The sequence below is a fragment of the Rhea americana genome, unplaced genomic scaffold (assembly GCF_003343005.1).
Source record: "Rhea americana isolate MKP2758 unplaced genomic scaffold, rheAme1 scaffold_113, whole genome shotgun sequence".
Lineage (NCBI taxonomy): Eukaryota > Metazoa > Chordata > Aves > Rheiformes > Rheidae > Rhea > Rhea americana.
The window spans coordinates 1220942-1246911 of NW_028185184.1; the positions used below are offsets into that span (position 1 = coordinate 1220942).

Sequence of the window (25970 nt, forward strand, 5' to 3'; positions counted from 1 at the left end):
AAATGACAGGATTCAGCAGCTCCTCCGTTCCCTCTGGAGAAAGCAGTAACAACAGGTTGCAATTATCAGTCTTGAATCTACCATCTCCCTTACAGTAACTGAGTTTCTCCAGTTCAGGAAAGTGAATATATATTCGCTTACAAGTAATAATTATGTCTGATTTTCAGTATACTTCTTAAGAAGAAGAGAATTTCTAATGACTCAGAAGTATATAAGCAAAAAGAAAAAGAATGGGAGAAGTAAATGTTTTCAGAAAAAGGGGGGAAATATTAGGTAGAAGGAGTGTCTTTATTGCAAGAAATGCTAACTTGCTCTTGGGCCATTATAGAACCTGTAGATTCAGAAAACATAGCAAGCTTTTATTCTGCTATATGTCATGCTCAGGAGATGTATAGCAGTAGGAGGAATCTGAGGTGGAGTCTGGCGCTGCTTCATTAGGACCTAGCTGCATAACCGGAGCGGGCCACCGCTTAATACAGCAGTGAGAAACAGACACTGGACAAAAACATACAGCCCCAGTTATCAGTAGACCTGGTAAGTAYATTCAGCCATTAGCAGCGTTGCCATAGGTGCATTTCATCTGCTTCAGAGAGAGACTGAGTAGAGCTGACGGATCTGGAAAGCAGCATTCTGCACCTCCAGATACTGCTTTGTTTTGCATTTGGCAGATAGAAGGTTATGATGTTTATAAAACACAGAAATGCCTTAAATAATGCAGGGTATCAATATCAAAGTGCAGACAACCAGTTTATGAGTGACAGGACTTGTCGTGTCAACTAAACGAGACAGTTCTGAAGGGGAAGCCAAGAGAAGAAATCTTGCTTTGATGACAGTGTTTATTCTTCCTCTTGGCTCTGAAGATTATGCTGTAAAAAACATAAACGTGTTGCATTTGTAAATAAGGTGTGGTATAAAAACATATAATGCAGCTTCATTATATGATAAGAGTGAAATATGTTCCCTGTGGAGAAAAATCGATATTAAAGATCAAAGAAAGATGTTCAAAAKGCCTTGCATTAAAGGTGTACAAGTGCTGTGTTTCTCTGCTCCCCTCATGTTGAAGAAAAACAGATCCTGTAAAAAGGATCACTAACGGGAAAGAAGGTTCTGGGTTTTTTTATGCAAAAAAAMCCCAGGTGTCTCTTTTTTAATCCAGCAAGCTGCTGCCTCAAGAAGATATATTTTAAAAGTCTCTTTTTAGCATAACTGTATGCCATTGCTCGCAAGTAAGTGTSCTTATACAGGATGGATCAGAAGTGATGCAGGTTTCATTCACAAACTGATGAGGTATGGGTAGGGGGAAAAAAGGCCAGAAACAGTTCCATCTGCACCATGAAAGGGACTTGCTCCAGAGAAGGGCAGATGGTATTTTCACTGCCCAGGAATAGTTGCTTTAAATCACAGCTGTGGCTCTGCATGAGTTTTTGCCAGTGGGGATTGTCCGGACATGAATCAATACATTTTCCTGCCAGATCCACCCACTTGTGGGACTGGCGTTGCTTGCTGTGAGTGCTATAGAGAGGGTGGCTGAAGCCATGGCTGCGTTTGGACTGGCACCTCCAGCGTATCTGTCCAAGAGGCTGGCAGAGATCTAAAATAAACGTTAATTCCTGCTAGTCACGACAAGATAAATGATTCTCATAATGCACCTACAGACCATAGATTCATTTGCCTAAGGACCTTAATTCAACAGACATGCAATATGAATTGCTATTAGTTCATGTTCCCTAAAACTTTGCTTTTATTCCTGTGACTCACTGATTCATACAGCTAAGGAAAACTGCACTGGCATCACAGGCACAAAGAATGATCTTCAGCTGCTTCCTGGCAAAATTTTCAGTTGAGTTTACCTTTGCTGTATATCCTGCTCAACAGATCAGCAATGGGCAAAAAGYGGTTCTGAAAATCTATTCCCAAAGGTTTGCAAGGAGAGCTGCTGAGTAGGAAATTCTTTGGTCTTTAGTCTGGCCATTGCTCCTGTGTCTGAATGGGATTTAAGTACTTCTGCTGCTTTACATTGGAGAGGTGTTCTTCAGTTGCAAATCTGTCCCTGAATTATTTGCAATCTCTCATAAGCTGCTTCAGCTTTCCTAGAAATAAATGAAAACACCCTTCTTGATTCTCCAAGGTTCAACACTGGATGTCATAGTCAACATCCACATTGGCTGTTCCCTTTTACCTTTTCATTTTTTCCTTCAACCTCACCTTTACCTGCAAAGAAGAGAGGGAGAGTAAAATTAGGGAGATCAAAACAAAAGGAGTTTGCTTTTTGAAAGTTAGCCATCAGTAAACACATGGACAGTTTATATTTGTGTTTGTCGTGTGACTGTACTCAGCAAATATCTGAGTATTGCTGTCAGAAGCGTGTATACACATACCAGGACTATCTGTAATTAGTTAGGGGCACAATAAATGTGACGGTAGAGTGGCASGGGTCTCAGCTAAGTCTTGGTATTATTGATGGCCATGTGTGGTTTATAGTTGCTGTGGCTTCACTGCACAGARTATCAGGCTAGGTAGCTCAAATTACACTGAGATATTTTGTCTGTGGAAGAAAACATAGCCAAAGCCAAGGAGGCCCCTGCCATGCATACAGGTCACACAAGACTGRCACTTGCTACGCCCTGTCTCAATACACGTTTTAGTTTTGCAGCTTGTCTGAATCGTTCTGAAGATCAGCTACAGCTTTTTAYGTAAAGACTGGTGAGGGCAATATGGAGTACTGTAGCTGCAGCTGACTCTCTACTATTTTTAGACATAAATGAACACCGCAGACTCTTTCTTTTAGAGCAGAATTTTACTTCACTATTAACAAATGAAAGAAAGTAATATGAAGTACATTATCAAGTTGCCGAAGGTTAGCCTTCCTTCATGTCATGCTTGTGAGTGACTGYGCTGCACTAATTAAAAACATTGCCATGGCAATTGCTATAGAAACATTTAAATTGGCATCATTGCTAACAAATCCCTAGTATTGATTCCAGCAGGGCTTATTTCACACTGCACCTGAGGAATCTAAATAGAATATTTTACATTCAAAAGGACTTTAAAAGATGCATTTTTTTTTCAATTGCTAATATGCTAAGGGGAATCCTGTCTTTCATACAGAGACAATTCATTTACCTGGAGCTCTTGTAGGGTCCTGATATCAGAGTCCTTACTGCAAGGAGAGGCCATAGTGATTYTAGGCTACTGCCACAGATCTCTCAAATCAGAAAAAGCAAAAACATTTATTTCCTTCACTCAGATCCTCTAATTTGCARTGTGGGGAAAGAATGCAGGTTCTCCACAGCCTGGGGCGTTAAAATGTTTAATAAACCAGTAGCCCATCTTAAAAGTAGTTTTCAGCAACTAGGAGGAAAATCATTTTTTACTGTTTAACAAGAACAATAAATTGATCATTGCACTGTATAAATGATGGAAGTAGAAGAGAAGCAAGGGAGGTTGCATATATAATTTTGATCAGTTACTATTCTTCTTCATTTATAATGAAAATCATTAAAATTCTAGTCTCTAGTTTCATACTTAAGATCTGTACTACTCTTAGAAGAAATCAAATTAGATTTTTTCCATAATGTTCATTAGGTCCAGACTGACTCAGCTTAATAAATCTTTCTTCACAGACAGTACATCAAACTACTTTATAAATGAAAAGTAGGAGAGAATGGGATCTAGCTAGCTAGCTATATATATATTTTTCAGTCTAAGGAGAGGCTTTACATGAAGGATACTGTCTTTTCTCTCAGTAGTGGTTAATGCCTTCTTTTGATTAGCAGTAGAGGGCAGCACTACACAGAAAACCACACACTAAACAATCTCATATTAAGTTCTGCACTGGCTGGAACAAAATATGGGAACCTAGACTCTTACCGGGGAAAGAAAACAAAACAAACAAAAACAAAAAAAAATCTATTAAAAGATTAGCATCTTCACAGAAATAATTTCTTACAGCTGGCTAAGAGCAGCTGTGTACAGACTTTGAAAAGCTGCTCTTACTTTTCCAGACTATATCCTTTGGTTGACTGTTACGATGCCCCTTCTGAGTCTATCAGACTCAATTCCTGACCCACCAGTCTCTTGACCAGCTGGCTACCAGACAAGATGTATTTGCCAATGACCTTTTTGAAATAGTTCCTTGAACAAAAAGAAAAGAGTAGTAAAAACTGCTCATACATTTGTTAGAGTACGGCAGATATGTTTTGGACAGAAAAGAGCAAGAAGAGTTTGAGTTAATTAAAAACACCTAGTTTTGAAAAAGTAAAAGGGAAGCATTCTACTCTCCATCTAACATTATTTCAAAGCTGAATATGCAACTACACATCTCCAGTTGACCAAATATGAATACATTGATATTCCCCATCTGTCCCACTCAGTACTATCTCAAAAAAAGGAAAAAGCAGATCAGACTAAAACTTTTGAGTATTAGATTTTTCTAAGCTTTTAAATAATGACAATTTAAAGATAAAATTAATACACTTTTGGATAACTTATTTTTCACAGTACTCTGACAAGGCTTGGAGGGTATGTAAAATATATATTGTAYGTTTTTTAATAGTTTGATAGATTCACTCTGTATTAAAATCTGCCAAAAGCATGTGTCCTTTTAAGTTTTTCTAATACGGAAGAGCAGATGTATTCCAATAAATTAGAAAAATAAACCAACATTGACCTTAAGTATATAAATACATAAAATATATCAGAATAGTTAAGTAGCAACATCATACCCATGATTCATAAATATCATGATCCATGACATCATATCCAAAGCAAAATCATTCATATTCAAAATTTGATCAMTATGAAAATACCATTTGATCCTTGAGAACATATATAAAATGAATTCTTGGACTACAGCCCAGTGAGGCTATATTAAGCAAGGTATCTCAAGAAAAGATATGAAACTACAGATCTATTGTACAAGATATGTCCATAATGGTACATTTGCTTATCATCGTATTTACTCAATGATGACGAAGTGAAATTGGGACAGAYGCAGAGAAGAGCTAAGAAAATGATTAGGAAATTAGATCCTGTCATACAGCAGAAGGCTAGTAGAGCTTGATATATTTAGTCTAATAAAACAAAAGCAAAATAAACTAAAGAGAGAAAAGAATTATCTGAAGTTCATAACAATGTTCATGTAACAATGAAACAGTCATGAACTGTCCAGAAGGAAATTCTAAGCTGAAAAGTGGAAGCTTTGTGAGAGTCTTAACAACTTCCTTGTAATATTTGTAGCACATGACAAACCACTGAGCTAATTTTAATGTTTGTGACCAAGAGTAAATAATGCATTTGCCTGCTACAGCACTGGGATGGATCTGAAGGTCCAGATGGTCRTGTTGTATGTTCGACATTGACAAATCTTTTTATTCAATAATACAAACTATTTCAATCTCTGTTTTCAATATAAAGAGTATTGGAGTCATCAAACTTTAGACATATATATCACTTAGGTTTGGCTGAGACTTTTTTTCAATAARCATCTCTTGATTTGAATCCAATGAGCTTGTATCGCAAGGCAATATTATCATTTATGCAATGTGTTTTCCAGTTAACATCAAAATTTACTGGTGTTAAATTAACCACAGGAGGTTTCCTCTTTGGCTCTCTAAAGACAACAGGAACCTATCAAGTGTTATAAGGGGAAAAAAAAAAAAAAAAACAAGACTTTGAGTTTACCTACAGAATTCAAAGAAAACACATCTTCTAATGTATGCCAAGAGCTACGTACATATGTACATGCATGATTCATGCAAATGGAGTTAATTTAGTTTGTGCTTTGATTCTTCARTTAAAATAAATAAATAAAAGAAAATGAGTTTTCCTGCATAATATTCATGATCTTTTGCATAAATTTGACACCTATTAAATTGTTTTCTTTTTATTTTTGAACATGATGTCAGAAAGTGATAAATATTCCAAGCCTTCACTTCTTGCTCAGATAAAACTGTTTGAAGTTACTAAAACACTAAGACTTTGATCCTTTTTCAGGATTGCTAGTTAAGATCCTGAGACCGTACAGAGCATCATCATTTTAAGGAGAACTCTGCACAAGGACAAGAGTCTGCCTTCAAAGTGCAATTCACTACATATTTTTCATTCCAATAGTTTTGGTTCCCAAGTGAAAACTAATTTTCACAAAAGACATCCTATTTCCAAAATTTTTCATCTTTTTATACAGAAAAAAAATCTTGAAAAACTTCATGCCATCATCACTGTTTATGGAGTGAGATTCCCAAGTTAAGCCATATGATGCACTGTTACCCTAGTATTTTGTAATGTGCAGTGACAGCCCAGTAAATGATGCTCTAGAACAAAAGCAAGCTTACCAGAAAGACATTATGAAAGAGACCAGGATGTGGGGCATCTCTGTTCTACTTTTGAATCAAGAGTACAGATTTAAATATATATATATATATATATATATATATATATATATATACACTAATATATATATTAAACATTATTTACAAATTTCTACACAAACTATCCATCCCAGTTTCATACTGCTACAAAAAAAAGTCTCAATCATGAAATTTTTCTTTCATTCAGGCAGAAAAAAAGAAAAATATATACCAATGAAGAACGTTGTCCCAAATTCTGTCAACCTCAGGAAGATTGCTATGAATAGAAACTTATCTAACAAGTACTTTTCATTCTTGAACAAGAAAACTCCAGAAGGCATCAATAACACTTTGAATTTCATCTTATGTCGTAAGATCCTTTGTGCTGAGTTAAAGAGGATCCTTYGTACAGATGTAGTGAGGAGAAGAGGAAATCTTATAAATCATGAAGTAACAAAAAATTCAGCTTTACAGAGACTTCTTTACAGGTACCAAGCGAGGATGATGTCAGGCTGAGCAATGGAAGAGATTAGGTTGGAAGGTTTCTTGCTATTTGGACTGTTGCATTGTCTCAAGATGCTGCTGGTAGCTGGGAACTAGCTCTAATATTTAGCAAGTCTCTGAAACTGGTAACTCAAAAACTTAAGATCTCTAAAGATTTCAGAAATATTTTATGCAATTAAACTGTGTTTTAAATGAATGTCTATATACAATGGGAGAGAGAGAGAAATAAAAAAGRATCAAAGAGATATTAAAAGACAAAGGATCAAAGAGATATTAAAAGATGACTTTTAACTCTTTAATTCTTGCATACAATTATTTGAAGAAAAAGATCAATTAAACATTCAGTTGGTCCTTTTTGTATACTTATATCTAATTTGCATGAGTCATTGTCATGATCATTAGGCTATTGGTATAGYCTAGGTTTAGGAAAGCAATATTATGGCAATCTACTCAAATACTTTTCTCCACCCTTTAGGTCCTATTTACAAGAGGAATACGACATTTAAAAAATTTGTTCTGCTGAATTATTAGAGAATTGGAGCGTAACAACATCTCTGTAAACGATGAGGACTTACTCCTTGACAGTTTTGCTTTGGGGCTGTATGCTTCATGCAGTTCCTATGATGCTCTCCCAAAAAAGGACTAACAAACACTTGCACAGTGAAAGGATAACAGGATTGTCAGAGAATGATGGAAAAACACTGCACCGCACCAAGCGTGGCTGGATGTGGAATCAATTTTTCTTGCTGGAGGAGTACACAGGTCCAGATACACAATATGTAGGCAAGGTAAGCCTTGTTTTTAAAGGATTCTTTGGAGATGATGCATCTGACAACCTTGGTATTTTGCCTCCCTCTCTATAGTTGTTCTGCTTCCTATAMAGCAATGGTTCCAATATCTCATTAGAAATCAAAGAAAGCACRTGTCATGGACCACTTGAGGCTTCATAATCATTCAAAGTGGTGGGAGAAATGAAGTAGTTCGATTAATAAAATAGGGAACTGTTTAGACTAAAAATTACCATTTTCTTGTTATATATGCCTATGTGGGTTTTACCACTGAATCATTTCCAGTTTTCAAGTGCTAAGCATAAATTTTAGATAAGGGAATAGAGAAGTTATGCCTTCATTCATCTGCCTCATGGTGTTCTACCAGGATGTATAAATCCTCAATTCAAATACAAAATTCTATTTATTAATAGTAAAAATGTTGGATGGATAAAATGTGCATGCTTTTCATAGACAAAATATTTTGTCCATGTTTTCATGGACAAAAAGGGATTTTCATCATTTCTCCCATAAACTAACACAGATCATTACTTAATGGCTTGAAGGATTTTCCGTTCTTTGAGACCCCTCTCCATCAACTACTGCCTGCAAGAGTACCTCTAAATTCCACCTCTATGGATTCCTGCCTTTTCTGATAATGTTTACCTCAAAGAGTCTCAGATTTGTAGCCATTTGCTGTGCTACGCCACCCACCTGATTTGCCTTGCATTCTGGTATAACTAAGCAATCTTGGTGGCGACATAGGGTAACACCTAGAAGTCCCAGAGCTTCAAGAAAATATTTATCTTAGCAGACTAAGTTAATAGATGTTCATTCCTGCTTCTGTCATTCATCCACAGTACTGTCACTTGCAAGGATTGTCATGTAGCTCTCTCATTCTTTATTCATATCAAATGGATTGAGACATTTCTGATTAAAATTATTTTTTAAAATTTATTAATATCTCTTGATTATGGGAAACGTTCTTCTGGAAACCAAGAATTATTAAAACAGAAATGCCAGTGAAGCCAACGAGGGTAATTACGAACTCCTTTCTGACCCTGATTTGTACCAACTCTACACCCATGCAATYCTGTTTCAATGTAATTAATTCTAATTTGCAATAATGGAAATAAGAGGAGATTCAATAATCCTACAACTATTTTTTTTATCAGTGTGTATAAAATAGGGAGATTTGTTGTAAGCAAAGGAATCTTAAAAGTGAAATAACTTCATAGATTTCTAAATAAAATTTGTTTAAAGATATTTTGGAATATTGAATAAACTTTCAAAGAAAACACGTAATGAAGTGTACAATATTCTAGATCTCTATAGATTCAAGTTCTACCAACAGTCCCAGAAATATTTAAATCTTTGTAAAAATAGAAGGTTGTCACAGAGGACAAGTAAGTATGAAACAGATGAGCTGATTCCGGTTTCAGTCTCACTGTGGCAGATGACTGGACTCCAGACCATTTATACCATTGTAAATCTCAAATGAATTAAACTTTTATTAAAACCATCATCATCATCTCTGTTTTTCATGAAGAAATTTAATTTCTGAGAATTCCTACATAGTTTATTGTAGCAGCTGCAAAGTTACTCTGCACTTGTTCCAAAATAACTAAAAGCCATGGGACCTTATTAACATGGAATTGTGGCCACACAGCCATGGGATCTGAGATAACTCATTTCTTCCAACTCAGAGAACAGGCTGACTTTTCTCACACTTCTCTGCGAAATACTATGGAGGCCCTGAGGGAGGGCACAGCATTACTGAGTCTCTGAAAAGATGGAAATGGACCCAACCCTTATCCTAGGTTCTCAGGAGACGGCATTGGAACGATGGGAATATCCTCAATATGGTTGCATGACTTCATTGGTGTGACTTTACAACAATTCTTGACATGACAAAATGACCATGGCTATCCTCAGCTAAAGGGGTATTAAACCACAGTAATTCCTTTCCAGTTAGTTCAAATTACCCTAAGTACACGTGACATACATGGCAGCTCCAAATAAGGTACAAAGAGAAGCCAGCTAAGGAATAATTTTCTGAAGAAGAAAACAACTTTTCGACCAACGTTATTTCTGAGAAAGGCTTAAATCTCAGGTTTAGTATTCTCCTGCTCAAAGTGATAGTAATTAGCAAACTGGCATGTGTGAAGAGAGAACACTTTTATTCCAACCCACAGGGATGAGCTGGTAGCGAGAATTCTCATCCAATCCCTCTTTAATATGGACAGGCACATGCAGCTGGATTACCAGGGTAGAATAATAAACACTGCTCTAGAAAAAAAGATAAAATGAATTAAGAAACTTTTCAGGACATATACTTCTAAGGGAGCATATAACCATAGCAATAAGAAATTATTTTTTCCTCAATAAATTCATTTTTCAAACACTCTTATTCTGTTTGGTCATTGTTTGTGTTTGTGAGGACACATTGTTTGTGTTCCCTCACCCATCTGAATGGCAATCTTAGCTATAGCTGGATAGCTTTTGGACAGAGGCAGTGGTAAACGTGACAGGTGACAAAATGGGAGCCAGTAAGCACCTCCAATGTGCTTAGCAAAAATAGAAAAATACTTGTTGGTGAGCTAAGGAAGTTAACATTTAATTCAACAGGCTTGGTGGCTAGAACCAAGGAAATTACTCAAAGAACAGATCTAAATCATTATGCACCGTTTGGGATATATAGGATATATGTGCAAAATATATATATATATATATGTCTTGTGAATGTGATAGGAGGCAAGGTAAATCCGGAGAACCAACATCATACAGAATGGCTGAGGCTAGAAGGGGCCTCTGGAGATCATCTAGTCCAACCCTCCTGCTCAAGCAGGGTCAACTAGAACATGTTAGACAGGATCACGTCCAGGTTTGTTTTGAATATCTCCAGAGAAGGAGATACTCTCCACAACCTCTCTGGACAGCCTGTTCCAGTGCTCAGTAATATATCCATTACACATATCTTTTTCCTTCTCCCAACTCAGAGGACCCAACTGTCTTAAACACTGGTACATGTTTCCATTAAAAAAAAAAAAAAAGAAAAAAGAAAGAAAAGAAAAAAAAAAGAAAAAGAAACTAATGGTTAGAAAGTCTTGACATTTCTTAGGTCCAGTCTTTCTTGCTCTGTCTGTTGTTTCCTATACCTGAAACAATGGAAGAACCACTTATGACTTTATTTGGTTTCTCCTTATTTTAAATTAAATTCAGGAAATAGTTGGAGAAAACTGTGGCCCCATCATACTTATGTTGTATAAAAAACATACAAGAAAATAAACTTTGCTCCAGACAGTTCATAATTGAAATTTTCAAGCAGAGGTGAAGTAAGCAGTTTTAAAGTGTCCTAATTAAATTTTGGTATAATTATTGAGGGAAAAAAAAAGATTTATTTTTATAAAATATTAAAATTATCATATTATTCAAGATACCCATTTCTTACTTGAATGCTGAGTATGTGATCATCAACACCTGTATATTTCAGAAATTTTCATGGAACTCTGTGAGAGGAACTGTAAAACTTATTCTTTATTTATTTACAAAAAAAGAAAGAAAATGGAATACATTACAATACAGCATTTGGACATCAGTGTGTGAGAAGTATCTTTTAAAAAGAAAAGGAACAGCTGACATTATATTGTGAAGTATGAAGGGGTTAAAGAAAAGAACCATTTATATATTGTATTGTGGCATTCTTTGGTTTCTGAGATCTCTTTTCCTTTCACTAGGGAGGGATCAAAGATCCAAATTCTCAGCTGCTACTAGCTTTAAGGAGAGAAAAGGGCTTGAGCAGGATCCCTATGCAGAACCCAAGAAATGTGATCTAAAACACTGATCTTTTATGAGAAAAAAGGCTATCCAAATTTGCTCATTTCCCACACAGGAAAAAAAAAAAAGAAAAAGAAAAGATAACTTAGGAAAGGGACATGCAATTAAGAGAGTATTAAAGTGTTGATGGGGATCATGTTCATTAATTAAAGAGAAAGGTAATAAAAAGCAAAGGAGTCACTAACCAGGTAGCCCTTTAGGGATAATTAGTTTTATTTTCCAAAGCTGTTACTTATTTTATGTGCCTTCATTTCTAAGTAACTTACCTGACACCCACTGAATAGGCATCAATTTTAGAAATTGCAGATATGTCTCCTCTTTAACTGCAGTTTTTATGAAATATCCCTAGGTGGGAACAAATTGACCTAATCAAAACTATCAGCCATTTTGGAAAATGTAGTACTTTATGGTTTGCAACAAGATACATAAGAGCTAGGAGACTTTTCCTCCTTGTATTAACAGTCACCCAAGTACATTTCTTCACAGGAAGTCAGTTTGTCCCTATACCAGTCAGGGCACTCTGCAAATTAAAGGCTCCTGATTGGCAAGTAATATGTATGAAGCTCCACACAATGTTTGTTAGAACAAGCATAAATTATACAGTATAAAACAGCTTCAACATTTGTCATATCCTGGAAGTTTTACCAACACAACAATGCGCTCAGGCTTTAGGAAATATAACCTTTCTTTTCACATTAAAGGGGGAAATACAAATTGAAATGAAGTGGCACTGTTCAGAATTAGCCTGCTCCATGAACAGCCTCCTGTTTAATAACTTTCATAAAAATAAATGAACTGGGCTTTGCCTGCCATAAGCACCATTTAAATTGAATGCAAACTGAAGAAAAATCTTTCTGTCTGCCTGCAGTTAACCAGTAAGTTTGATTCATGACATTTGCACATGTGTTTTGTTAAAAAGTAGAAAATGAAAAGAAAAATATGTAGAGGGCATTTTTTTTCCTTTTTTCTTTTTTTTTTTCAGCATCTGTGCAAATGCAACCACTTATTTCTCATAGCAATACTTTGATATCTATCAGTGAGGTTGCCAGTTGGCCTTATAAAAAGAAGAGAGAAGACTGGAAGAACTTCATATAATAATGCAAGCAGCTTCATTGGATTACTAGAATCCACATTATTGGATTACCCACAAGAATTGCTGCTATTTAAGGCAGATATTCACTCAGCAGTCTCTTCACATTGTATGTTTTTTCGTACTTAATGGGATTGGATAGTACTGCCTTATAATATACAAACAGAAAATGTCTTAGTACGTGGAAATATTCTCTCTCTTTACTTTACAAGTTCCCTTTGGCACTCTGCAGAAAGCCAGAGTGGTGTCCCTTCTCATATCTGAAGCGTAAGAGAAGTCAGAAAGCACGGGCAGTGAAGTCCTCGCCCSACAGTCTCACCCCCGTTCGCTCACGTCTCACCCACACTGCTGAAGAGTCAGCAGTGCTCAGCTTGAGCCCTGAGCAGCCGGGGAGTAAGAGGCCCACCCCACGGTCTGAAAAGCCGCCCCACTGATCCGGCTCCTGGCAACACCTGCAGGACTGAACTCTGCGGTAGCCTCYGTTTCCCTGTCCTGAAGAACAATGCTTCTTTCCACCTTTCCCCCCCGCCTTTTTTTTTGATTTAATGCCTAAATATTGCTTTTTGTACGTACTGATTTTTGCTACAGTTTTTCCTTAAGAATATGACAGAGAATCKACATTTTCACATGAGCCTTTAATCAACTAATGCAATTAATCCAAAGGCACGCTTCACAATATTTGCTATTTTCCTTCAATACAATGAGTTCTATAATTCTTAGGCTGAGGCAAAGTACAGGTGCACTGTGCTATCAGTGTTTCAGGTGTGCCCTCCAGTTCCCGCTGTAGGCACATCCTAATCAGTTCCCACTGTAGATGCATCCTARTTGTCTCACTTGAAAGGCTGCTACAGTCAATACAGAATCTAAGTGTATCTGTATTTAGTGTATTTTCATTTTCAGTGTATTCTGATTTAGCTGTATGCCAAGTTTCCAAAAAATAGCAGAATCATATTCAGCCATATCTTGCAGAAATAAAATAATTTATACTTAGGGAAGGCTTCTCATCAACATTCTTAACATGCCACATCTAGGATGCTATAACTGAATGTTATCTTTTAAAACACAACTTTAGAAGAACATTTAGTATTTATTTTCATTACAAATTCTGTTCTTAAAATAAAAATTAGAATTTTAAGATTAAATTAAAGAAAAATCAGTGAATCTTCCTTCTTTTGGCTTCATCTCAGTCTCTCTGTTTCCTTTTTTTCATGATCTGTTAATGAATACTGCAGAAATAATGATGTATCAAAACAAGAAGTAAAAACCTCATAAGAATAGAAAAGATCAAGAACAAAGATAAGGAGTCTGACCAATATTTAAAAACAAACAACCAAACAAATCAAGAAATGGAAAATCTGTTTGGTTCCAAAATCAACAACAAATGACATCTTGATATGACATCAGGATTATCTTCTCTCTTATTTTGTTCTTCAGTTGGCACATTTTTTCAATGACCATTTGAGCTAGCTTTAACCAGCCACCAGTCTAGGGAGCTGCATCCCCCAAATAAAATGCAGGAAAGGAACCAAATCAGACAAAAATAAACAAAAGCAAACAAAAACCCAACCTGATTGTTTAAAAACACACACACACACAAAATCCTGGTCTACAACTATATGCATAACTTAAGTACAAGTACCAATAAAAAACACAGCTTTACTCATTTAAAAATAGCTATTGTTCTAGAAGCTTCCAATATAAATGTTATTGGAGGATTTCTGGAGGCAAAAATTATTTTTGATCCATATCYTAGGATTCCAATAACTACATTCAATATCCAAACCATCAATAAAATTTGACTGCTGTTTTTGGACAGAAGGCTGGAGACAGGGACAAAAATAGTGAAAGAAAAATGTTACATTTTCAAAAAACAAATAAGACTTTTCTATCGGAGAAAGGAGAGTTGCCAAGTCTGACAAATTAYATTTTTAATTAAAGTTTCAGAAATATTTGGAAAGATCTAATCACCTTGTGCATAATCYATATATAAATAAGAGTTTAGATGTGAAATGTCTTTAAAATTGCTTTGCCCTAATTCGCCTAAACTGGAATTTTACAATCCAATTTGGTAATCGTACTTCACAAAATAAAGAATCAATTATGAAAACAACTGGAATGATCAGAGACTGCAAATATATAAACATTATATACAATATACATATATACCTACACACACACACACACACACACACATATACATGCAACAACAAGATTTGTCAGTCTGTGGTACAGATATGGCAGCTGTCATGAAATATCTCCTCCATTTCTTCAACTACATAAAAGACTGATGAAAAAAATAAAATAATTTTATCTTCCTGTCAAGTTCAGGCCAAGAATTCAGGTTCCTGTTGTCGTAAGGATGATTTACATTCAACATCAGGAAAAGCTTTCTGATAGTAAATATAGCAAATACAGTGAAGTGCTGGAAAAGATCACACAAAGAGARAGGAATATCTCAGCGCTGAAGGTTTCAGAACAACCTAACCAAAGATGAGCCAGAACCGCTGATCTCGCCCGGAAGCCGGAGGATGACACGGATGGCACAGGGGCTCTTTAGGCCCCTTCCTGTTCTGTGTTCAAGGATGCTGTGCATTTTCCATGTTCAACGTTAAATCAGCTAAGCTGCTTGTGAGAAACAAAACTAAACCAGCAAATGAGGAAATCCCCAAACTCTTTATTCCAACTTTTTTCTTGTTTATTTCCATAAACTGAGGCAAACTAGACAGGATGCCAAGATCTTCAAGTTAAAAAAAAAAAAAAAAAAAAAAAAAAAAAAAAGAGGAGCAGGAATAAAGCTGCCCATTATTTGCATGTGTGCCCTATCAAACAGGTGCCTGAAATAGGAACATTTGCAAGATAACGTTTTTCGAAAATTTTACAAGGTTATTAATGCTATCTTCACCCATAGCATACACACAGGCATATGACAAAACACACAGCTGCTTTTAAAGCCAATATGAGACAATAAAATAAAGGCAAAACAATAATTCACGCAATTTCTCCCCCCCTTTTCCCTTTGTCTATGCTCTGTCTCTCAGGTGTAGAATTTCTCCCTTAAAATTACACTCAACATAACCCAACATAGCAGCAATATGTGTGCTGTCTCSTCTGTAGCAAGCACCATAGTACTCACTCTTTGCCCAACAGAGGTGCTGAGCTTCAGGCTTTAAATTTCTGTTTAAAATACTGGTTTTATTTTAATAAAAACTGGCTTTTTGGAGGTTAAAAGCCTCTTGGTCTTGGCAAGTTCCTTATGCTAAGAGAACTGACRAGTCCTCTGCAAAGCTCTGGCTGGCTCAGGGCTCTGCCACAATAGGCCGTTGTTATTCATAGCTTAGCCATAGCTTCTTGCAAAACTTTTTAGGCTGGTATTTCCCAGCCTTGCAGCTTTAAGCCACTGGGAAGGGAAGATTAGACTAACAGCAATCTGCAGAGCTATCATTATCTGTTATCAGGCAATCATTCATTATGCAAGAAAAAGTGGGAGGGTGAGGAAAATGTATTTCACAAGACACTTTCCATGATGCGGCATATTTATTGCATCGATTACATTATGGGAGCGATTCTGCAAAGGGGAAGAATTTTGAGTATATTGTGGCTTACTAGTATCTGCCAGTCTGGTGATAAAAAGAGTGTAAAACCCATCAGAGCAAATCAATATGTGACTACTTAGAAAGGGCAATTTGACTGCATCAGATGGTGGTATTGTGCAACATCTTGTCTGTCGGAGAAAGGTTTATGAATAGTCTCCTTGAAGAGAAAAAGAGGAGCTGTCAACAAGCAACTGTCAAGAACAGCAAGTCTTTTCTCTTCTTCCTGTATGTGTCTGATACATCAAATCCTGTCCATTGCAGGAATCATCACACATTTCAGCCTTTCAGAAACTGAAAAATATGTTAGTCTAGCCAACATAATCAGTCAATTTAACACTATGCTGGGTATCAATCAGAACAGGAATCTGTGGTCCCTTACAAGTTGTAGTAATGCAACACTGTGGTCAAATCCATGCTGTATGTATTTCAATAGTGACATAAACACATGGGGCAAACCTCTGCTCTATCACCCCAATTTACATTCAAGTATCTCTACTGAAGTCTCCTTTTTTTCTCTTTTCACATGGCAGAGTGTAATAAAAAGAGTCAGAAAGCATTCTGGCCTCCACAACCATGGCAGAAGTTACAAATTCTTCCCCACTACCTCCAATCTCAAGGAAAATCATACCAATTTCAGATAGGAGCTATCATACCACTTTTGCCAAATTGAGAGTGTAAGGAAGTGAATACCAGGCAGATAATATTAAATGAGTTTTAGCTTTAACTGAAGAGAATGAGTTATTATGTATTCTCCACTTCCGTGGCATCAATCTTAGKAGAGATGACATCACTTCTCTTCTGTTTATGGTGTAGAACTCCCAACAAAATCACATGGTCCTTTTGGAGGGCTTGTTCAGCCACAAGAATAAAGTTTTAGTCCAAATCCTGCCATAAAACTCATCTATGATAATTTGAAAGAGAATTTGATTGAAGGTTGGCCTTATCTATGCTTTGCTTTGTCTTTCTATCTGAAAAATGTAATTCCCAACAGTTAGCCTAATGAGGCTTTTCCTCCAAACATGCCTATGTTTGAGGTATTCTCACACAGAATTACACACAAGCTCTGGAATGTCATGAAAAAGACCAAGAATCAAATGTTCTTTTGACTGAGGACAATGTTTGGATGCCCTGAGTTAAATAAGATATGAAGTCACACTATGAAAAGGAGGAGAAAAAATAAAACCAAATATTTAATAGCTGCCTGTCTAGAAGTAGTGCTTGACTGCTTGACATTGTTGTATAAATGACTGCTTTAACTTTTTCAGTGCATGAAAAYGGCAAGAACTTAAGTGACTGGCTGCATACAGTGACAAATCTGTGAGTGTCACTAAGGCCAGTTTTATTTCTCAAACTGAAGTTACTGCTGCATATTTCTGGTTAAGGGTAGGCACTGATTTAGTTTCCATAAATATTGAGAATTAATTTGGTCCTTATAAAAAAATCTTGTGGTTTGCAACTTTTATGTAGCTTAACGAGAAATTATACTATTCTATCAAGTTAAAAACGTTGCATGTACTGAGGAAAACTTTAAAAATGATGTTTTTCTGATAGTTCAATCTAATAGAGATTGTAGAAGTAAGTTTTTTTTTTTTTTCCTTTAATAAGCACTTGTGATGGATAAATACTGTCACAAGACAAGAGGAAATATGGTATTAAGTGGGTCAGGTAGCTACCTGATAGGACTGATTTAACAAATAAAAAATAAAATAAAGAGAAACAAGTTAAGCAAATATTTTTGTCTTTGCAACATTCAAATTTAAAATTAGTGAGACTAAAGATCCTTTAAATCAAATATATATACATATATTTTTTTGAAAGAATTGCCTATGTTCTGTGTAACAGAAGTGATTAAAAGAAATAACTGTGTATATTTATCCTTAATTTTAGGATTAGTAATTGTTAAAAATGGATGCTAATTAGATTTTCACAAAATATGTAGACAATAAACTGGATGAGAGGAGGAGTATGCCGTGCAATAAGAATTTTTGTTACATTTTTGGTGAAAAATATGGAAGGGAAGATGTTTTAAAACAGCAAGATAAATCATTTACATATATATTTTTTCCCCACTCTCACTGTTTTATAGAACAGGAAAGTACATTCATCTCTGTAAAGGCTAGTAATTGTGAAATGGAAGACCTCACAGTTTGATTCCCACACATTTCATATGAAAGATTTAGAATCATTTGCAGAAGGGCCTGAAGTAAAAGGCAAAGTGTGAATCCACCCCAGAAGAAATCCTTTAGMCCTTCACAAATGTTGTTAATGGAGAGAAACATGAATGATCCATTCTGTTTTCATTCTGTTAGAAATACTGCACCTAATTCTCCTTGTAATTCARGTGGTTAAATTTGGATTAACTTCAAAATGTGAAAAAGAAAAAAGGAACAATAAAAAATATAGTCTGAAATAATTTTATACTTCTTAAAGCTATGAGAATACCTTTTTTTTTCTACATTGTGTTCTCTTCAGGGTAAAGATATTTATTTTAATCTCTTTGATGAGAATAGAAAAGGAAGGGGGAAGTAAGACTTTATAACGATGATTATTAGTAATAATTTTCACTTCAGTAAGCACATTTTATCAAAATATGTCAAAGTATGTTAAATGAACTCGCAGGACCTTCGGTGAGGTAGGCAATGCCATAATATCTATTTTTCCGAAGAGCAAGCTGCAGCAGAGATGCTGAAGCAGTGATTTGAGGTTACAGAGCCAGTCAATGACAACAATCGGACGCAGCACCGCAACACCCCTACGTGGGGAGAGACTCAGCATGACGACAGGGTTTAGCTTCTGGAAGAGCTGACAGCAGTCAGAGATGACAGCAGAAATTGAAGGTGGAAACCACTTTAAAAAGGAACAGTTTGGATTCCTTATCCTAAATAGTAAAATGTCAAGTTCTATTTTAAAATCTATCTCCAAATAGTCAAAAATACTTAATTTGCAGAGCAATCAGTTGTACTGTGTGTTGCATGCATCTCTAAACTACTGAATAGCTACCAAGAGAAATATAGATTTCAAAGGATGTAGGCAATAAGTACTGAAGACCCCAGTTTCCTAAAAAGAGACAAGCTTTTTTTATAAGGTTAATTCAGAGTTAACATTGATATAGTCAGATTTTTATCTACTTTAACCAGACCCAAATACTTTGTCTATCCATGTTCTTAAACTAACATTAGTTTAACACTACATAAAATGCAGTTCCTGCTATTTTATTTTTTCATTAATATCTGTTCTGAGTATCTAAAAAACCCTTACATAACTCTTGCATTGTTTAGTATCTCCACATTCCTCTCATCTGTTCCAGCTTGCAGGTTCAGCTACTGTATTAGATTTATCCTCAATTAAGCAACACTGTTGGTCTACAGGGCTTTATGCCTCTTGTGTACCTTCTATTTTTCCTTCTCTAGGTACCACCTGGCTTTCATGGAGTTTTTATCTGAAGTCTGATGTAGCCTGAACCTGGCTATTTTCATAACTTTTCTGATCACTGCCTCTTATCTTTGCTCTTGTTAGAGTGGAAACTTTCCAATGATGGTATTTTGAAAAAAGATCTTTAATGTAGAATTGGGTGATGCAAATTTCAATAAATATAAAACCAGTGTCAAATAAAGGATAGTAAAAGACTGACCTGAAAAATATGGCTTTCCTAAATACAAACGTTCATCAACCTTTGTCCCTGAAACAAGTATTTCACTTGGGAAGTTATGTTATTATAATAGAGATTGGAGACTGGGGGTTTATTACACCCAGTCCTGATTTCAGACCTGATGCCTTGGTATATCGACCTATAGGATTTTTTTCCCAAAATTTTATGAAGAAATGCAGTTATGCATTCTCTACCTTTCAGAGCAGGCCCAGACTAGGAATGCAGGAGACGGAAGGTAATTCTTCACAGTACACCTTCAGTGGGTACATTTGTGCTGATATTACAGTTCACTTTTCCAATTTAGACTGCATAAAGTTAATTTCAGCCTCTCTTTTTTGTTGTTTGATTAACTTTAACACAAATAAGTACTAGAAAAGGACCTTAGTAGTGTTTTGAGTCAAGCCTTACCTACCTTCYGCCACTATATGCTTGAAAGTTTAGTTTTAGTTACATGTTTCAGGCATTTAAAGATTCATCCTTTAGCAACCATATTCTAAATATCCAGGACTGACTAGATTACTGCTTGTGAGGACTGTACAGTGTTCATAAAATATTTGATTGTAAGAAGCCATCAAGAAAAGGTWTAAGTAAGTCAAAATAAAACTCCAATTTATTCCCCTGCATTTACTCTCAGTAGAAAGAGAAAGACTGTCTGTTCTGCTTAGAATTGTAAACATATATTCAATGTAAAAAAATTTGCATAAGATATAGATGGGTAGATAGATGTAGAGATATAGAGATATATATTCTGTTAACTGTTACTATATAAAAATGCTGTCTCCTCAGGTAGCAGGTCAACTACCTTTTAAAATCATTACTGCTACTTCAATGACAGTACAGTTTTTGACACAATTTAGTCTTCTAGTCCTGAGCAGGCTTTTTCTTAGACATTGTAGAAACTTATTTACTAAGATCTGGCTGGATACAGTTCTACAAAAGTCACTTTGTCCTGAAAAAACTTGCCATTATTGAAACAGAAAAGAAACAAGTAAATTTTGGTTAGGCTTGAAAAGATACAACTAATTAAAAGATAGCAAGACAGTTTGCTAATACTGAATAACGTAGTAAATATAATACACTCTCTTGGATGTTTTGGCTCTAAAGATCAAACTGCATTAAGCACTCATTATCAGTCTGTGGAGCAAGGAATTAGGAAAAATACATCTTTTGAAGTTGTAATTTGAAACTTTTAGATAGAGAAGTGACTGAATCTACAAATTTGGAACCTGATTGGCTTTCAGGGTTGAAACACACTTTATGTAAAAGTAAATATATTTTAAGGATCATAAATAATTTTAAATATTTTAAATATTTCTAGAAGGGACAAATAATTGGACAGCTTAGGAAAAATGCGCAGTTTTGTATCCACTTCCTTTGAGTCAGAAGAGCTACAGTGTTTCTGTTTGTGTGGTGCTGCCAACCTTGGTGCATGTTTACAGATTTTAAGGCCAAAAAAGTCTTCTTGATCACATTGACTCACATCTTGACATCCTACTCTATTACTCTTGCATTATGCTGCATGATTTTATGAAAGACATTCAGTCTTGATCTGGAGACATCTCCTTACAAAGTTTGTGTGTGCGTTTGCGTAATTATATATATATACACACATATGTATATGTTTACATAAACACACACATATAGAACTGCCACAGAATCACAAAATGCTTGAGGCTGAAAGTGATCTTTATAGATCACCTAGTCCAACCCTGCTGCGCCGGCAGAGTCACCTAGAGCAGGCTGCCCAGGATACAGTCCAGACTGCTTTTGAACATCTCCAAGGATGGAGACTCCACAGCCTCTCTGGGCAACCTGTTCCAGTGTTATATTAAAATCAGTGCTGTGACTAAAAGTAGCAAGAAAGTTCTGTTATTGATATGTTCCTCATATTGGCGTGGATGATCCACACCTGGAAACAATTTAACTTAATCATTGCAGCACTTGTCCAAAGTTAAAGCAGTGGTAACTAAAGAAATTAAAGGACATCAGGTTCATTTAAAAAGAAAACAATAACAACAAAAAGAACCAGATACCTCAAAACAGCCATAATCCAACATTTGTAGATGCTGGGGCAACAAAAGAAGAATAAACTGCAAAGACTGGCTAGACTAGCCTGCTCTCACAAAACAGCATCTTCTATTGTCACTCCCAAAGAAAGAGTACTTGGCTAGAGGGATCACTGACTCTGACCTAGCAGGCTATTGCTTATATAATTCTTAGTGCAGAGCTGGGCCCAGTTAATTAGTTCTGTTCTGAGTAAAGGATATTCCGTCTATGTGATACGCTTACACTTTTTCCAGGGCCAAAACTTGTGTTCTTGCATAGCATCGTGCATATCTCTTGGCACTACCAACCAGTCTGGGTGACTCTAAAATAGCAAATAACATCACACACAAGAATATTGCACCTAGAAATTTATGCTCAGAGAAAATCTGTGAGAAAAATATCTTGTCATATTGTGAAGCCTTTAAAACAGTGATGGACTTAGCACCTGTTGATTAAAGTGACACTACTCAATGTTGAGTTGTGATGTGATTATTTCTGACCTGTGGACATGATTGATGACCAAAGTTACTTCCTGTAAACCTGTTATCTCATGTTCTGGAACAACCAAATTACAGTTCACAGCATATACATATACATATATACATATATACATATATACACATACATATATATATATATGTGTGTGTAGTTTGGCTTATCTCTTTGGGCTGAAAATCTACAAACCTGCTGTTGATTCAGAGAACAGAGAAAGAAGAACGGTTTCTATGTGCTCTGAGATGCTGTTCTTTGTGCAGAAGTAAGAAGTACAACTGTTTTTCCACATTTGGCTACCATCTAGAGTATAGGAGAAGTAAATTAGATAGGATAAGGAGACACTTAAGAAAAACCCTGATTTCCAGAACTTCTTCTCCAAGACATGAGGAAGAGGTGTGGGCCAAAGGAATTAATTTCCCTGTATTATGTTTATTTCAGCAGGACCAAAAGGCTACTAAGGATTCTGCTCYGTCTTTCCTAAGTAAAAAGCAGATTTACCCCACCTCTCCCTACTAAGTCAGAATCAGCACTGCAGCTGGTGTCAGCAGTGTGTTTCATAATATCATTCTCTAGAGAATTTGTAACAATAGACAGCTAAACACAAGAACCAGATGCTGGAAAACAGAAGATAAGAAAAGTAAATGTCATTTGCCTTGTTTAATATACAGTCACTTAGGTTACCATCACACACAGAGTTGGGCTGTTTTAATTAAGAAGTTTGTGCTGATGTCACAAATTCAAGTCAGGTAAATACATTGCCATTTAGCACATACATAAAAAACTTTTGATTAAACACACATGAATAGAAAATTAAGGCAAAGCAGATACTGCTACTGCAATCCACGCTGAAGAGCTACTGCAGTTATTAAGATGCCTTTAGACTTTTTAATTAGTTAAAATGTTAATGAAGGAGAATATTGGATGAGCTGCTAGTAGTGCTGCATCCCAGCTGCTGTAAATCTCACAAAGAGATCTGAAATCATACAGTGGGGGCACTGGTTAATAACCTACCTATCACTAGCACTCCACATATTTTCTGTGAGATTTTAGGGTTGGCTGTGATGCCACAAGCTCTTATTTCTACTGAAGTTCTTGTGTTTTCTATATCAATTAATTTCTTTTGATATATGTAACACTCAGCTCTCCCTTTAATCAACTATTATCTTCTTTCCCAGCTCTGTATGCATACCTTCTTGGCTTCGAGTAAAGGTAGAATGAGAATTACAGTCCAGTTTCTTGGGCTTAATCAGCTGGTGCTTTAAGACCTGTTGTGCAGTTTTGGAAATCCCAGAGTAGTCTGTGCCCCTGCTGCAGAACCTGCATAGCACAACCAGCAAATACGAAGAATAAAAAATGATGTAAAGAAGTGCACGGTTTTGTAAAAGTAGCATACACATGGGCCGGTGTTTTCTGGTGTTTTGGTTGTTTCTTCCCTCAGCCCAGGAGCTACGACTAGGCAAGTGTGATTAAAAGATGTTTAAGGAGCTCAGGAAGAACAGAGACCTCCCTCCCCCACCCCACCCCACCATTTCTGAAAGGATCACTGTGTGACTTCTCACTTTGGACATGCCCGATTAGCTTATGTTTCTCTTATGTTTCTCTTCACATTGCTTAATAATTATGCTCATTGCTTTCACATTTAAAAGGCCATACACATATTTGAAAGAATCATACCAAATCCAGTGGTCAAAGGTGCTTTGCTACTTGATCATTTATGCCACATACAGACCATGGTTTCTCTATGAGTTTTCCAGAGTCATTAGGTCCAGAGATATTACAACCAAAATTCAAGATTTTCTGTCAGTCAAACTATCAATTTAATGCTGTATTATGTGAATTTTATGGAGCAGTTTTTCAATCTAAAGTTACACCTGGCATGAGTCTTTTGCCATAAGCCATAAAAAGAGCTATGTTATGAAAGATAAACTTAAAGAAAAGAATTTGTAGTAAAGGCAAAATTTTGACTGGCATATAGAAAGCACCTTAACTGTACTGGAAACTCAGAGGCTGAATATATAGTGCTTTGGGGTGGGGAGAAGAGGAAGATATTTTCCCTCTGGGGCTTAATTTTTACATGAAGTATAAAAAGAACAGAGATGTGTTCAGACAGCTGTGTTATGGCTCAGCAAAAACTTAAGTAGAAATATATTTGGTATGAAAAGACAGTGCCAACTTCACTCCTGGGTTATTTTTCAGTTTCACAAGAAAAAACCCAACAACACAAAAAATTGTCTTTTATAGCTTCCAAGTTTCCCCTGCTGACTAACTTGTGATAGCCTCAAACCAGAATAACCAGCACCATTTATTCTTTACATTTTTCTTGCTATGCCTCCAGTAACTGAAAGAAAACAAAGAGAGCAGGCAAACCCCAATATTCTCCTTTACAAAAGGCCTTTGAATAACACATATTGGAACAAAACCTAATCCAGCCAAAATTAGCAAAGAGCATGCAACAAGCCAGTGCTCAAACCTTCTAAAATATGTATCAGCACATAAAAAATCTTACCTTTAGCATTTGCAGCATTGTATGTAGTCTAACTTTGTTGGTCCAAGTGGAATGAAATAACAGAGAAGACAGCAGTAGGCTTCCTAGAAGTGGTTTCACACAACTAGAACATGTAACAAGGAATCACGTCCTTTTGATTATGATAGCACATCTGCAGAAATTATAAAAGCACCTTGACAATTCTAAAGGATGAATTAAAAAAAAATTGTAAAGATGATACAGCTTTCTAATGCAGTTAACAGGATTTTTGCGCAGAGGAGCTCTTTCTTCTACTAATACACTCTGGTGAATAATAAGTATTAGTTTGTCCTTACTCTGTGAAGGATCAACATCCAAGTGTAGCATTGCACAATAAACAAGGCTACATTATCAAGACCAAACACAGGAAGGAATGTAGGATGCCATGGCTATATCTAACCTGTGGGAAAGCAGTACTGCTTTCCCATGTCAGGAAAAGACTCCAGTTTGCATATTCCTCCTATTCCAGCCCATCCTGGTTTCAGGAGAGCAAATATAAACAGCTTAGATGGATTGGAGCCTCCGCTCTCTCTAAAATGTTACCAGGATTTTAAAGATTTCAGGAGTTTGGGAGTGGGATTTGGCATGCCCTTGGATTCACTTGCCCTTTAGGGTAGCTGTTAATCACCTGCCTACCTATCTAGTCAGCTTATGAAATACCTGAAATAAGATTTCTAACTAAAAACTCGATATTGTCGCTGTATGTTATTTCCACTGACATCTGCAATCTGGATGGGATTGCATTCTTGTAGAAGGATGCCTGAGACAGGTACCCTCAAAGAGGTTTGCTTGCATTCTGGTAGTAAATCAACTGCAACAACGTGCAAAACAGCGTGGCCTTCTTCTCTTATAGAAACACACAGTTGTGCCAGTTTAGTGAAACTAAGAAGAGTTAATTTGATCTCTTTACTCCTCCAGTACAACTTCCCTTGAAAAGTAAGGAGAGAACATTTTTTCACACTTTTTAGAAGGTGTTTACAAGCAAACACGGTCTATGAGAGAAGGGTGGGATATCAGGACTCCTCTGCTGGACCAGCTGTGTAGCTGGAGGCAATGACAGAAGGAAATTCTCAGTAATAGGCCTTTTCCTATAGCACGATACAGAGGCAGGCTGTCAG

General features: G+C 36.2%; 1 protein-coding gene across 1 annotated transcript in view; it reads left to right on the forward strand.

The window, feature by feature from the left end:
• Positions 1-7399: 7399 nt before the first annotated feature.
• Positions 7400-25970, forward strand: part of LOC146600859 (cadherin-9) — a 68465-nt gene continuing 49894 nt past the window's right edge. The window contains exon 1 of the mRNA XM_085316577.1: positions 7400-7639. Coding sequence (XP_085172703.1) covers positions 7415-7639 — 225 coding nt within the window. The 5' untranslated portion in view covers positions 7400-7414. The remainder of the gene's footprint in view (positions 7640-25970) is intronic.